Here is a 15,886-nt window from a genome sequence, read left to right on the forward strand (position 1 = left end):
TGTTGGCTCCACCGTTATGACCTCATTTCACTTTGTTGTTGAAGGTCTTATCTCAAAATATAGTCACAGTGGGGATTAGGGTTTCTATATCTGAATTTTGAGTGGACACAGTTCAATCTGTAGTATTGGGCTTGTAGGAATAAAGGAATTTCCCTGAATGACAAGTTCTAAACTAAGCTGGAACTAGAGCAGTAAGGTAACACGCTGATGAAAGGGAGTTCTTGACGTTGTGGTTTGGACATAAAAACAAAGGGTATGTGTCAAAGGTTTGGTTCAAACGGTTTTGAGGCCAGCCCTGGTGGTGCAGCGGTTTAGCGCCGCCTGCAGCCCAGGGTGTCATCCTGGAGACCCGGGATCGAGTCCCACTTCCGGCTCCCTGAATGGAGCCTGCTTCTCCCTCTCTCTGCCTGTGTCTCTGCCTCTCTCTCTCTCTCTCTCTCTGCCTCTCATGAGTAAATAAATAAAATCTTAAAAAAAAAAAAACGTTTTGAGATTAGAAGAGCATTTCTCTTAAAATGAACAGGAAGGTTGTCTTACCACCACTTCTCTTTGACAACTTATGCTGAGACTTTAGCAAGCATAGTCGGAAGGAAAGAAAAAGTATTAGGATGAAAAGGAAGGAAGTTACACATGGCTGTGATTATATTGAAACCAGAAAAGAATTTGTAGATGGTTGATTAAAAGTTGCTGCAAATAAGATCAGTGTACAAAAGTCAATTACAGACAACAGCAAAGATGCCGTATACGAGAGTATCAGAAAACAAGTATGTGTTCTCTGTGGGAGAGCATTATAAAACTTTATTGAAATACATTAAAAGAAGCTAAACAAATTGGAAAACCATGTTTATCATAAGCATTGATAAAGATATCAACCCTCCCCAAATTGATGTTACAGAGCAAATAAAAATTCCCAGAGGTGTTTTGGAGCAACTGGACGAGTTGATTCTAAAAGTACATTAATAAGCAAAGGTCCAAGATAAATCAGCATACACCTGGAGAGGAAGAATGAGATGGAGTGCTTACTTTGCCAGTTGGCAAGACTTTTATTTTTATTAAAGGTATAGTGATAAAAGAACCATACTATGGATGCAGGAATAAACAGAACAGTGGTATAGAATAGAGAACCCAGAAACAGACCATGTATATGTGGACATGATAAATGATAAAAGTGACATAGATCAGGGGGTGTAGATTTTTTTCAATAACTTATGCTAGTTTTTATTCATTCAGAATAAAACCAAATCAGATCTCTACCTTACACTTCACACAAAGATCAGTTCCTGGTTATTGAAAGACTTACTTGTGAAAGGCAAAACTTTAAAAATTCTGGAAGAAAATGTAAGTGTCTTTATGATTTAGTGGTGTAGAAGTTTCTTTTAAACAAAAATGTAAATATAGATAGAAAAGGGATACCTTTAACTTAAACATAGTTCTTGTTTATCAAAAGTCACCATAAAGAAAGCAAAAGTGACAAGTCATAAACTGGGAGAGAAGATATTTGCAATAGTATGCCTGAAATACAATCTAGAATATATAAAGGATTACAAAGCAATTAAAATCCAATCTAGAATATATGAAGGCCTATGAAGCAAAAGGAAACAACAGCTTGGTAGAAAAACGGGCAGACACAGGGACTGTGAAATATAAATGATCTATTGATAAAAAGGGGTTTAGTTCGTTAATAGGAAATGCAAACCAGAAACTGCAATGAGACTTCATTAAGCCCTCCATACTAACAAGTTTCAAAACATTTGATAGATGTGTACCAGAGGAAACTTATGCACTGGTGGGGAGAGTGTAAATTGGCACCTCCTTTTGAGAAAACATTTTGGCATTGACTTGTGATGTTGGAATTTTATCTAGTTATTCCATCTTTAAGGTACACCCTACAGGAAGCTCTAGCCCATGTGGGCAAGAAACATTTCCAAGAGGGTTCTTAGCAATAATGTACATAATAATACAACCAACAACCCAAAGGGAACTACCCAGAGGTTTGTCAATAGAGAATGGTAAATAAATGTTCACACAGGGACATACAACTGTGTAAATGGATTACAGCTATTCCAGAAACACTAATCTTTAGAAACAATACTGAGTCAATATCAGTTAAAAAATGAATCTGAAACTTGAGCTAAAAACAAAAGTCAAGCTTCCTTTAGAATATTTGTTTATTTGGGGATTCTGGGTGGCTCAGTCCACTAAGCATCTGACTCAATTTTGGCTCAGGTCTTGATCTCAGGGTTGTGAGGTGGACCCCTGCCTCCCCTCAGGTTCCATACTCAGTGGAGAGTGTGCTTGAGATTCTCTCCCTCTCCTTCCGTCCTTTACCCCCATCCGTGTGCATGTTCTCTCTCTCAAATCTTCTTAAAAAATTGTTTATACAGTATATATTTTTTGAGATTCTGCTATGTGCCAAGGTCTGAACCTAGGGTCTGAGTGTTTAGTGAATAAAATACTGAAATGGAGCATTATTAATAATTACTTGGCATGACAGACACATACCATGATTGTTCTGGACAAACTGAAATATTTTTTTTTTAAGATTTTATTTATTTATTTGACAGAGCCAAAGAACACAATGGCAGAGGGAGGGAGAGGGGGAAACAGGCTTCCGGAGAAGAGGGGAGCCCCATGCAGGGCTGAATTCCAGGATCCTGGGATCATGATCTGAGCCAAAGGCAAATGCTTAACTGACTGAGCCACTCAGGCACCCCGATCATTCTTTTTGTAGGAGATTTATATTGCAATGAGAAAAATTGTCTGAAAATAACCCTAGTTCAAACTAGGTTGTCTGGAGGACAAGCTAGCTGGGAAAAAAGAGTTTCTTTCACTTCCTCTCACCAGAAAGTGCTTCACATAAGCTCAGTTAGCACAGAACTGTTGACTCTAATACCAGTAGGAACTCTAATATCCTGTGGCTTCAAGGTGTTGGTCATATGGTCTTCTCAGACACTCCTGTAATGGCTGGCTTCCCAAATCCAGATTTTCTGGCACCTAAAACTGTTTTGCTACTGATGAGTGCTCGCTTTGGCAGCACATATGTTTTGCTACTGATGAAGTTGCGTTCACACTTTTATTACAAAAAGTGAGAGCAATAGGGAGGATGGGGCACTTCCGTTGGCATACAGAGTGCACTGCTAACAGAAGAGTGCTCTGGTCCTTTGTGTGTGTAATCATAGGAGGATGAAAAGGAGCCATGCTCTTATTTCTGTTGTTCATAAGAGTTTTCTCTTACTCCAATAAAGCCTGTTCCTTTACTCAGACCATACATACAATATGGTAAGATTTATCTTGAAGCCTGGTGCATGCAAGAGGACATGAGGAAGAGATTCTTAGTATATAGTATAAGGAGTTCACATTTTGTTGTAGTTGCACTGGAAAGCCCTTGGAGTGTTTTAAGTAGTGGAGTGAAATGATCTAGTACATATTTTAGGATCATTCTTGTGGCTCTACGGAGAATCTGTTACAGAGGAAGAGATTGGAAGTGGAGAATGAGTTAGGGGACCATTGAGTAGTTCAGATGAGAAGGCATGGTAACTTCGACCAGGATGGAGGCAGTGAAAATGGAAAGTTCAGGATATGTTTTGTGAATAAAATGGAGAAGGTGTTGATAAATTGATGTGGGATTACAGGAAAGGGAGAATCAAATTCTTAGGTGGTGCTTGATTTAAGCAACTGGATTGATGTTACTATTTGCTGAAATAGGGAAGATTGAGGGTAAGAGACAGTTCTTTTAAAATGAAAATAAGAAAAAAAAATAAAATGAAAATAAGTTAAGAGTTTTGTTTTGGACATGTTACATTTGAGATGGCCGTGATAGAGCCAAGTAAAGAAGTTAGATGGGTCGGTGGATATGGGAGTATAGAGCTCAGAAGAGTGGTGTGGCATGAAGGTGTGCATTTTGGACTTATCAACATAGGGTGAGTTAAAATAATGAAAATAATATGTATTAAAACTCACTGGCAGTATGAAAATGGCATAGGTTAGATGAATTTCTTTTTCTTCTTGTGAAAAAACCTCAGAACCCCCAGGAGAATGTGAAAGAGAGAGATGTGTGTTATATCTTTTTTGAAATTAGGAGACAACTAAAATTTCAAGCTAAGAGTAGGTGGAAGGGCTGTATTGTTCAGAGTCCAGGCAGGAAAGTGGAATCCAGTAAAGGTATTTCAGACAGAGGGAATTTAATGTAAGAGATTGTTTACAGAAGTGTGGGAAGAGGAAAAGGGAGGAGGGAGGGCACTGCCAGAGCGCAAAAGGAAAGGGTTATATACCCAGAGAACAGAAACTGCTGATATCCCTGGGCTGGAGCCTATGAGCTTGCACCTGTGGCTGCATTGCTGGGGAAGTGATTATGGTTTTTCTGTTGTGTTGAAGAGCCATTGCCTTGGCCAGGCTGGCAACAGTGTTCCTGGAGTCTGCATCCATCCATCTTTCCTCAATCAAAGGAACTGCCACCAAGTGACACCCTGTTGGAGTGAGAGGGATTTTCTTCCTTTTCATCTGCCAGTTTACCTACTGGCAGATACTAACAGCAAGACATCTGGAAAGGGCATCTGGGAAATGGTTTATAGAATCCCAGGCCCCACAGTATAGAGTGGACTATAGGTGGGGCTTATGGGTTTGAGGGAGAAAATAGGAAACTAACTAGAATAGGCTATTGAAAACAGCGGTGACCAAACTGAGGTTGTTGGTAGTGGATTTGAGATTTGATTCTACCCAGCTGACAAGCTAATAAGTTAGCCTGACAACTACTTCCTGGAAGCTAGCAGAAGACATGAAACCTCTGGATCAGAGACAAATGATCATATTACCGGCAGCACAACAAGCAGCATGAACACCAGCATGTTTGGATGAGTTCCCTTTGTCCTGCGAGTACCCAGGGGCAATGCACAGGGCCCAGATGGATTTCATTATGGAGAGATACACTGATCCTGGAGAACTCACTGCTTTGATGGCAAGCAGTAAACAAGCCTGGAAGACACATGACTTCCTCCTTTCTGGTTGCTTGCTGCACAAAATAGCCCCGAGACCAAGGGTGGTCAGGACCTTGAATACTTAGCACACTCAGCACAGGGGTGGAGGGGTGGTGGGGGAGGGGGGTGTAGAGCAAAGACATTCTGGAGGACTGTCCCTGTCCCCAGTGTCTGGTAGGAAAAGACTGGAGGAACATTTTTTTGGGTAACATTATGACAGGATAGTGCCTACACAGCCTGCAGCTGGTATGTCAGCATGATATTGAAAACATCTGGATAGTAGACTCTTTTTTTGTAAAACAAAGTTTTATCAGTTTAGGGGATGGAACGGAAGGTGATAAATGAAACCTGTGCTTGTTTGGAGTGGGCCGTACGCTCCGTGTTCCGTAGTAGGGTTGTATGCAGCCCAAGACCAAGGTTGGTAAGATGCGCTTGCACAGATCAGCCACATAGAGGATGTAAACATGGGTATATGGTTTAAGAGTGGGCCTTCAGGACTCGATGAGATGCGCACTTCCTCAGACTTACAGCTTGCCCTTGTGTACTCTCCTGGCCAGGATTTTAAGGGACCAGAAGCCTGCACTCCACTCGATTGTAGGTCGATCTCTGCCCTATATACCCAGTTGTGCTGATTTCCTTCTGCATTTTTCAGGTTAGTGGACTGCAGTTGATAGAAAGGGATGTTATTTGTGACTTGTCTTGCTGTCAATCTGAGTGTACTGCTGATGTTTGTCAACACAGTTGTCTTGCTAACATCAGAGCAGGAATGATGCAGAGACCTGGACCATGAGGCCTAAGTCCCTGTGGAGAAAGCGCCTGAATAATGAAGGGGAGGAAGATGACAGTGCAGCATCTTGTTAGTCTGCTGGCCTGTGTTTTGAGGTTCATTCTCTCAGCATACTTTCTTTGGGGTCTCCTAAACTGGAATATCTCTGGAGGTCCCCTCCACATAGCCATCTGTTTCTCAGAGTGGTATGGCGGTGTGGTGCCCCGCGGTTCCTAGCCCTGGGACACTGCACTAGCTGTTTACGGTTTCCCGATTCTCTGTGCTCACTTTTGTAAATAATTTCGCTTTAACACCATTCTGGAGTTACCCAGTTTGTGCCAATTGTTTCCTATGGACGCCCTGACTGATACACTTCCTTTGGTCTTTTACTCAGAAGACTGGTTGAGAGCAAGAGCGTGATCTCTCAGTAGTCTTTCTAGATGTCTGCAGCCGGGGATGAAAGATCCAAAGATTCAGTACGTTGGCTATGACATTGATCCCTAACAAACCATGTTTAAAGATGCACATTTTATAGAGTTGGACTTGAATATGTGTGGCTGTTTCAGTGGAGGATGATGTACATTTTAGAAGCAGCTGTTGTTAATGCTATGATATTAGTTATAGTACGATAGTTGTAGTATTTATGCTAAGAGGTGGGAATGGTACCAGTATGGGCTCATAATTCATATTACTGGTACCTGATGGAATAATAGCAATGATAATGCTATTATCCAAAAATGCCTTTTTTCCCCCAACAATGTCTTTTAAACTCTGAAATGAACTCTAACCACCAGCTAATGTGGTATGCATGGGAACACACCATCCTGGAAAAGAATAAAAACTAAGAAACAAAAATTATAGTTAATCCTGAAATTATAGTTAACCCTCCTCCACAACGACTTATAAAAAGGTAAACATTCCAATTTTGGAAGGAGTGGAAATAATAGAATTAGTAAAACAGTATGATCAGGGGCACCTGGGTGGCTTAGTGGTTGAGTGTCTGCCTTCGGCTCAGGTCGTGATCCTGGGGTCCTGGGATTGAGTCCTGCATCAGGCTTCCCACAGAGAGCCTGCTTCTCCCTCAACTTATGTCTCTGCCTCTCATGAATAAATAAATAAAATCTTAAAAAAAAAACCCAGTATGATCAAACATAAGTGGCATGTGAAATAAAGTCTGATATGCTATATATCCTAAAGTTTCTTCTCATTGGATAATTCTGGTGTATAATTCTGGAATCTTACTAGTGTATTTCTTCTCATGAGGGGATATAAAAGGTGTTATGAGAAAAAAAATTGTGCATCTAGAGAACCGAAGCCATGAAAAAGACCTGAACAATGTCAGTGGTAGGTGGTGGGATCAGCCCTACAACTGGGGCCAAGGTTCTGCTAAAGGACTCCCAGAGACAGCTGGAACCCGCCTTATTCTAATTCTGTAGCACAGAGTCCAGGAGCATTTGGCCAGGTTGTTAAGTTAGCTCGAGAAAGCTGAGAGTGATTAAGGAGGACTGTGTTTATGCCCGAGTGTTCTCTGTAGTGCTCTGTAATCATATTGAACACCACCTAATGCCAAGACTGATGAGGTTCACCTGGCTCCTTGGCATGTCTCCAGAAGAGACTCTGTAGTGTTTGTGCAGATTTATCACACTACTACTGCTACTGTGGGGTCCTTTTGAGGGGACCTGAAGGCACATCCCTCTGTTATTTGGATGGTTTCGCTAAACCATCTGCTCTGTATCTTGATGGCGTCAATTCTCTCTCCATCCTTCAGATTAGTGTTTTCAAATGGTGTTTATCACAACTCATTCATAGGTTGTAAATTCAAGTTTGTGATATGCAGGCAGTACTGAAAGATATAGAACAGGATGGAAAATATCAGACTGCCACACATCTAGAAAGGGGAAATACTGTTTTGTGACCCCTATGTATGTGTTCCCAGGATAATATGTCTATATACTATGCAAATATATAGTGATATATAAAAAAACATACGAAAGGTATTACTGTAGGCTGTAGTCAAAATTTGCAAAGCACTGTTTTACATAAATAAGGCTTTTTTGGTTGGAGAAGTGGTCTGTGTGTGATTGCTGTGAGTCCACCTGAACTACTGATACGGTGGTCATGCACTCTGAAGATTGACATTTCGAATAGCTTATATAATCTGTTATCATTATCATTCAGATATTCAGCTAGTTAAGAATTTCTGATGATATGGCCCACTAGGGAAGGACGTGGAGCCCCCTCATGTAAGCCATACCCTAAGGGGCACACCTTTTAATTCTAACCCAGGACCAGTGGCCCTGGACATTTTCTGTTTCATGCACTTAAACCTCCCTCCAGGGGTGACTCTGACAGTGCCTTCTGCTGGAATTCTCATCTCCCTGCTTCTGTGTGTGTGTCCCCGAGTCCTCCTCCCCAGGAATAAGACCCTTCACTCTTCAGAGTGATTCTGTAGGCCTCTCTGGGTGACGCACCCTTCTGTCCTGGGTGGCTCAGAACCCTCTTCCCTTTGGAATCGAGTGCAAATCCTCACCTTCTTTGTGAGTCAGATCTCTTCCTTCTCCGTGTGACATTGGATACTGTTCCATTTGCATTTTGGCACAGAGCCGCCGAGTTTAGGTCAGAGATGGCATGTGACAGTCCATGTCATCTGTGAAGAGGACAGACTAATCAGATAGCTCCCGAGAGAGTTCACTAAACTGTGCTCGACAACAGACTAAATTGGGCCGAGACAAGAGGCAGGTACAGTGAAGCAGCAGGTAGAGGTGACAGATTTGCAGGGAGAAATTTCAAGTCAGCAAGGAGATTGTACAGCAATAGAAAGAGCAAGGTCAAGGTCTGCCTAGCAGCAGACATGTCAGGGCTGGGGAAATCCGTGTTCCTGGTTCTGTCTGTCACTCAGTTCATTCTGGGGATGCTGGGGAATGGTTTCATAGTGTTGGTCAATGGCAGCAGCTGGTTCAAGAACAAGACAGTCTCTTTGTCTGACGTTATCATCACTAACCTGGCTCTCTCCAGGATTGTTCTGCTGTGGATTCTCTTGGTTGATGGTGTTTTAATGGTCTTCTTTTGCAAAGTACATGATGAAGGGACAGTAATGGAAATTATTGATATTTTCTGGACATTTACGAACCACCTGAGCATTTGGCTTGCCACCTGTCTCAGTGTCCTCTACTGCCTGAAAATTGCCAGTTTCTCCCATCCAACATTCCTCTGGCTCAAGTGGAGAGTTTCCAGAGTGGTCGTACAGATGATTTTGGGTGCACTGCTCTTATCGTGTGCCAGTGCCATGTCTCTGGTCCGTGAATTTAAGATCTATTCTATTCTCAGTGGAATTGCTGGTACAGGGAATGTGACTGAGCACTTTAGAAAGAAGAGAAATGACTATAAAGTGGCCCATGTTCTTGGGACTCTGTGGAACCTCCCTCCCCTAATTGTTTCTCTGGCCTCCTACTTTCTGCTCATCTTCTCCCTGGGGAGGCACACACAGCAGATGAAGCACAGTGGCACCAGCTCCAGAGATCTGAGCACGGAGGCCCACCAGAGAGCCATCAAAATCATCGTCTCTTTCCTCTTTCTCTTCCTGCTTTACTTTCTTGCCTTTTTAATTACATCATCCAGTTATTTCATACCAGAAACTGAGATGGTTAAGAGAGTTGGAGAAGTGGTTACAATGTTTTACCCTGCCAGCCACTCATTCGTTATCATTATGGGAAACAATAAGCTGAAGCAGATGTTTATGGAGATGCTGTGCTGTGAGCCTGGTTATCTGAAGCCTGGATTCAAGAGACCTTTTGCCCCATAAAGTGACAGAGGGCACCGGCAGGAGCCTGGGAATCCTTCTGCCTGGCTTAAGACTACATGGCTCTTCCTGACCCTTCTGTGGCACTCGTCCTGTGACCCTAGTAGCAGAGAGACCCTACTGCATTGCCTTGTTCCACTGGGGTCATGTCTCATGGCTTCTCTTTGCATGGTGGTTTTGGAGAGAGTTAAACAGTCCCTGAAAAATGTCAGTATAGTAAGAACACTCACTGTATAGATGTGGGGCTGTATTTTAATAGCTGTCAACGTCATGAGCTGATTACTAGCTTTAACTTAAAGTTTATACTGGCAGTGACGAGCTGATGTAAATAAAACAGTGTAATGGGCCTGAGGGAAAGAGCAAAAGCATTGCAGTTCCACAGACTTGGGTTTGAATTCTGGTTCTGTCCATTTCCAACACTTTTGGTCTTTGGTGAGTTACTTCCATTTTCTCTCTGATCCTCCTTCCCTTATTTTAAGATGTGGACTGTGACACAGGCTTCATAGGGTATTTGAGACTCAGGAGGCATAGCGTATGGTGTTGAGCCCTCACTAGATGTGGCTCGTATTGTGGCTCACAGTGAATTGTGCAGTAAGAGCAGTTCCCACAGGAGACTGGTTTTCACATATCCACTGTGTGAGGACAGAAGCAGTGGAATGAGAATCAAGACCCTTGGCTTAGGCTCCTGTCCAGGTAGTCATTTTATTCAGTTGTCCTGGCATTCCTTTGTCATTTGGCTCAAGTAAATCGCCAAGTAATTTTTTATTTTTTAGATTGGGCAAAAGTCCAAGCAGTTTTTTTTTTTTAAGATTTTATTTATTCATGAGACACACACACACACACACACACACAGAGAGAGAGAGAGAGAGAGAGAGAGAGAGAGAGAGAGAGAGGGAGGGTCCATGCAGGGAGCCTGATGTGGGACTTGATCCTGGGACTCCAGGATTACGCCCCAGGCTGAAGGCAGGTGCTAAACCACTGAGCCACCCAGGGATCCCCAGTTTTTTTTTTTTTTAAACTAACCAAGATGCATATGAACTTTAAAACTTGAGAGTTTTTTTTAAATAATATAAGCAGTTTTTTTATAAATTCAGTACATCTTCTTTTAATACAGTTACATAGGCATTAATTTATTTCCTTTCATTAAAAAATGTACAGAAGTCAATGAGAATATTATTATTTATGATCGTGAAGAATTCTCAAACTCATGAATGTATGTTAAGTAGGATCCATGGAAAATCTGAATCTAGATTTCTGTCACTAATGGGGCTGTCAGGTATAGAGCATCATATCATGGCTGTGAATCTGGGGCCTAAAGACAGGTAGCCTGGGTTCTGGCCCCTGTCCTGGCCCCTGTGAACTGATTAACTTTATTAATTTAAAAAAAATTTTTAAAAAATATTTATTCATGAGGGACACAGAGTGAGAGAGAGAGAGAAAGGCAGAGACACAGGCAGAGGGAGAAGCAGGCTCCATGCAGGGGAGCCTGACGTGGGACTCAATCCCAGGTCTCCAGGATCACAACCTGGGCCTAAGGTGGCGCTAAACCGCTGAGCCACCTGGGCTGCCCAAACTGGGCGACTTTAGGGCAATTTCTTCACTTTTCTCATTTCATTGTTCTTCATTTGTAAAGTGGGAATATTAATAGTGTGTTGATAGGGTTGCTGGAAGCAGTGAGTGAGTTACCAGATGAAAAGTGCTTAGAGTCCCAGGTGGAGTAAACAATAACTATTACTATTATTATTGTGATTGTGTAGAATGAGTGGTATTTTGACATAGCACTAAGGATCACCATACTTCTTGGCATTTGGTCATATGTAACCAGAAATTAATTTGGGGATTGTTCTGGGATTTATGTATTCATTTTTAAAGTTACAGGAATAAATGTCTTTTGGTCTGCACTGTTTGTTTTTGAATTGATACTTATCTCTTGAAGCTACTAGGAAAATTCCTAATTCTGACATAAAATTCTCTTTCAGAAAGATATCTGTTGAAACAATTATTCAATAGTCATTCATAATTCACTAAAATATAAGGGTTCTGAATGGATACTTTTGTAATTATTACAGATCTATGCTGCTTTCCAGCTCAGGGAAGCTTAACTATGGAAATCCATGTTGTCTTGATTAACATTTGCTTTGTTAACCCTCATCCCTGGTCCCTACTCTTGAATTCATTGTCACCCACTCTTGAACACTTGCTCCTACTTTGTGTCACTTTGACTTCTCTGCTTAACTCTCGCCTTCTGGATTCCTGATTCTGTCTTCCAGCTTAGGTGTGGGGCTTTTTCTCTCTTAAAATTGAATGTAACATTTTACTGAAGATTTTGGCTTGGCTGTTTTTGTTTCTTGGTGCCCTTGGCTAACTTTTGAAGAATCCTTCCTGTCTGTTCCCACTGTGGCTCCATTAAATCCTACCCTAACCTACAGATTCAGATATGGTGCAGTGAACATGCTGAACGTATGACTATTGGTCATTTCATTGGAGCCTGGAGTGTGGGTTGGAAACAGAGACTTCTGAGTGGGAGCGTATTGTGGTAGTCCAACTGGTGAGTAAATGAAATCAGATTCATATGTGTGGCATCCCCAACTCCTCCTGTCTCTTCTTCCAGAGAAATTTGGGAGCTGGCTCCTGGAAAATATGGGACTTTATTCTATGACATTAGTCATATATGGGCTCCCAGTAATCAAAGTTAGGGGTGAGTTTGCCTCAACGTGGATGGACCTGGCGGGTATTATGCTGAGTGAAATAAGTTAATCGGAAAAGGACAAACATTATATGGTCTCATTCATTTGGGGAATATAAAAATTAGTGAAAGGGAATAAAGGGAAAGGAGTAAAAATGAGTGAAAATATCAGTGAGGGTGACAAAACATGAGAGACTCCTAACTCTGGGAAACGAACAAGGGGTAGTGGAAGGGGAGGTGGGCGGGGGTGGGGGCCTGGGTGATGGGCACTGAGGGGGGCACTTGGCGGGATGAGCACTGGGTGTTATGCTATATGTTGGCAAATTGAACTCCAATAAAAAAGAACCCCAAAAAACAACAACAACAAAAAACAAAGTTAGGGGTGAGAGTGGGGACATGAGTCTGGGTAATGGGTGAGTTGCTGAGGAAGGGAGTCTCATCTGTTGCTAGAGGCATGATGCTGGGAAATTTGGCTATTTTGGAGAGGATCTGGTCTTCTAAATAGAAGGGGGAATACCTACCTAATCTTCTAGCTTTTCAGTGAGTCCCAGTACATGAGGAAGAATTACCTAGTACCTCAGGCCCTGTTTTGAGAAACCCTAAGAGGCCATTTTGTTTTGTTTTACTTTCAATGAATTAGTTTTCGTTACTAAAATCTCTTAAGACTCTTACATCTAGTTGTTTCATGAGCAAAGGACCAGAGCATGGTTTTCCCCCCACTGTGAGCAAGTTCCATGGGTCAAAGTTTGGGGATGAGCCTTGTCCCTGCATTTGGAGTATAGTTCCATGTCAGTGTTTCCTGTGTTCCCCAGGTTGCCTTTCTCAAACACATGTGTTCTTCAGTGCATCGCTGGTGTATTGCTTTTGGTGTATTAACACATGAATCAGCAGCAACTTATGATAACAGCTCATGAGACCTTCCAATTTTCCATCAGAGGGCCCTGCTTCTCATTTTTAGTGTTTTCTGACCTCTTGAGCCAATTTCTCAGATCCTGATCCTTAATGAGACTGAGCTGTAGTTTGGGTCTTGAAGGATCATAAATGAAAATAAATGAACAAACAACAAAAACTCCCCCCAAAAATACATTCCAACATTTTTCAGGCAGTTTCAATGTCTATCAATGAAATGTCCTTTGCTTTAAACAATGTCCCTGATGTTTTCCAACAGTTGATGAACAGTCCCATCTAGATCTTAAAGTTGTGTTTGTGATTTTCTTGTCTTTGGAGAGGTGGAGAGGAAAGTCTGACATTCTGCAAAAAGTTCTGTTTTAAGAAGGCAAAAATGACCTCAAAAACTCCAACAACTTGCAGATGACAACTATATGTTATTTTCAGGTATTTTTATATTTTGCTGGGCTAGAAAAATACGTAGTGTGGGGGCTAATAGTGTTATTTCTGGAGCCTAACACATTGGATTCAAATTCTGACCTCATCACTTAGATTGTATACTCTTTGGCAAGTTACTGAATCTTGACTTCAGTTCCCTTTACTATGACATAGGTAATTTTATAAAATACCTCATAGGACTGGTGTGACGGTTAAGTAAGACAATGTAGTTGTAAATTATTTTAGCAACTAAAGCATAGTAACTATGCAACAAATATCAGCCTATCGGGGTTGAGCCCAAAAAATGTGCTTCATGGAGTTCTAGTCTTATGACAATGAATCCATGGAGTGTGTTGTTGCTGGTGGTATCGGAGGATATGATCTAAGTGAAAGCCTGCTCCTTCCTGTCCTCAGGGGATGGTGGGAAGGAGAAAAGGGAGAGCAAGGAGGGCAGGTGAGTGTCCTCATTTCCCCGTCTCTCTGAGGACTGCTTAAAAGCTCCCAGGTTGCCCTTAGTGGGAGCAAAACACAGGTACCAACTCAGCCCTGAATGCAGGTGGGGGCAGGCAGCCACCAGGAGACAAGGACCTCTCCCTGGAAGCCTGAGGAGACAAGGACACTGAGAGAGAGAGTGGACATGACACTTCTCTAACACTATGATGTAGCATTAATCTCCACCTCCTTTTCCATACACCTGGACCCTAATTAAAGGGGAGAAGGATGGTATGAGACGGTGCCTCAGATTTTAATTTTTTTGTTCTTAATTTAACTTATTTAAATTTAATTTGCCAATGTATAGTATAGCACCCAGTGATCATCTTATCATGTGCCTTCCCTAATGCCTGCCACCCAGTTACCTCATCCCTCCTCCCACCTCCACTTCCGCCACCCCCTGGTTGTTTCCCAGAGTTAGGGATCTCTCATGGTTTGTCTTCCTTTCTAATTTTTCACCACTCAGTTTCCCCCTCTCCCCCAGGGTCCCTTTCACTAAGGGATGTAAAATGTAAAAATGTAAAATGTAAAATGTAAAATATAAAATGTAAAAATGTTCCACATGACTTGTTATCAGGGAAATACAAATCAAAACCACAATGAGATACCACTTTACACCAGTGAGAATGGCTAAAATGAACAAGACAGGAAACAACAAATGCTGGCGAGGATGTGGAGAAAGGGGAACCCTCTTGCACTGTTGGTGGGAATGCAGGCTGGTGCAGCCACTCTGGAAAACCGTGTGGAGCTTCTTCACGAAGTTAAAAATAGAGCTACCCTATGACCAGCAATTGCACTACTGGGTATTTATCCTAAAGATACAAATGTAGTGAGATGATGGGACATCTGCACCCCAATGTTTATAGCAGCAATGTCCACAACAGCCAACTACGGAAAGAGCCATTGACAGATGGATAAAGAAGAGGTGGTCTATATATACAATGGAATATTACCCAGCCATCAGAAAGGATGGATACCTACCATTACATTGATGTGGATGGAACTGGAGGGTATTATGCTGACTGAAGTAAGTCAATTGGAGAAGACAAGAATCATGGTTTCACTCATATGTAGAATATCAGATTTTAATTTTTAAATCTAAAAGAGACTAAACATTTTTCTGAGGATATTTATCTCATTGGATTAAACACACTTAACCACCAACCAGTAGATGGGGGCTCAGGAGAAAGATGATATAACTTTTAGACTAAATTAAGAACTTTATTTTTTCTCTGCACATAGGAGTTTGCCAAGTGAATGCATTTTGTTGATCTCACTATAATGAAATTGTCATCACGACTTAGTGGAGCTGGCTAGATGACCAGACCAGTATTTCCAGGTTAACTCTGAAAAATATTTTTTCAGAAGCTCATGAGTGGAGTTCCTCTGTGTGTTTTGTCTAACCTCAGCACCCATCTGTTGGTAAATAGGGTACTCAGAGCCAAAGAGAGGTGATTTGTGAACTTTTTTTTTGGTTGCTTAGCAGGTTTGTACCCTTACTGCCCATCTAGCAGATCTCTTCAAGAAGGGGAGGGGTTCCTGCCAGGCTGCCAGATGCTGCTGTAATATTCTAGGAATAAATAAAGTTCTCACACCTTTGTGATTCTGGTTCATCTTGATTCCAGTTCATTTGTTTATACCTCAAACATTTATCTGACAGTCACTTAACACCAAGTGCTATACTAGATGCCAGTTGCTGTTCTCAAAAATATCACACCTGGTGGGCACTAAAGACACACAAACAAGTATTTCATCTCTGTGTCACTGAAAAAAAATGCTTCATATATGCTGAGGGATTCTGGCCCAGATGATCTATGTCTCTAGTCTCCTTTTGTGCCAGCCAC

General features: G+C 41.8%; 1 protein-coding gene across 1 annotated transcript; it reads left to right on the top strand.

Moving 5' to 3' along the window:
- Positions 1-8,590: 8,590 nt before the first annotated feature.
- Positions 8,591-9,602, top strand: TAS2R3 (taste 2 receptor member 3). The gene has a single exon (XM_055334819.1). The coding sequence runs from the start codon at positions 8,591-8,593 to the stop codon at positions 9,539-9,541; it is 951 nt and encodes a 316-aa protein (XP_055190794.1). The 3' UTR covers positions 9,542-9,602.
- Positions 9,603-15,886: the final 6,284 nt, after the last annotated feature.

This window comes from Nyctereutes procyonoides, unplaced genomic scaffold (assembly GCF_905146905.1).
Source record: "Nyctereutes procyonoides isolate TBG_1078 unplaced genomic scaffold, NYPRO_anot_genome, whole genome shotgun sequence".
Lineage (NCBI taxonomy): Eukaryota > Metazoa > Chordata > Mammalia > Carnivora > Canidae > Nyctereutes > Nyctereutes procyonoides.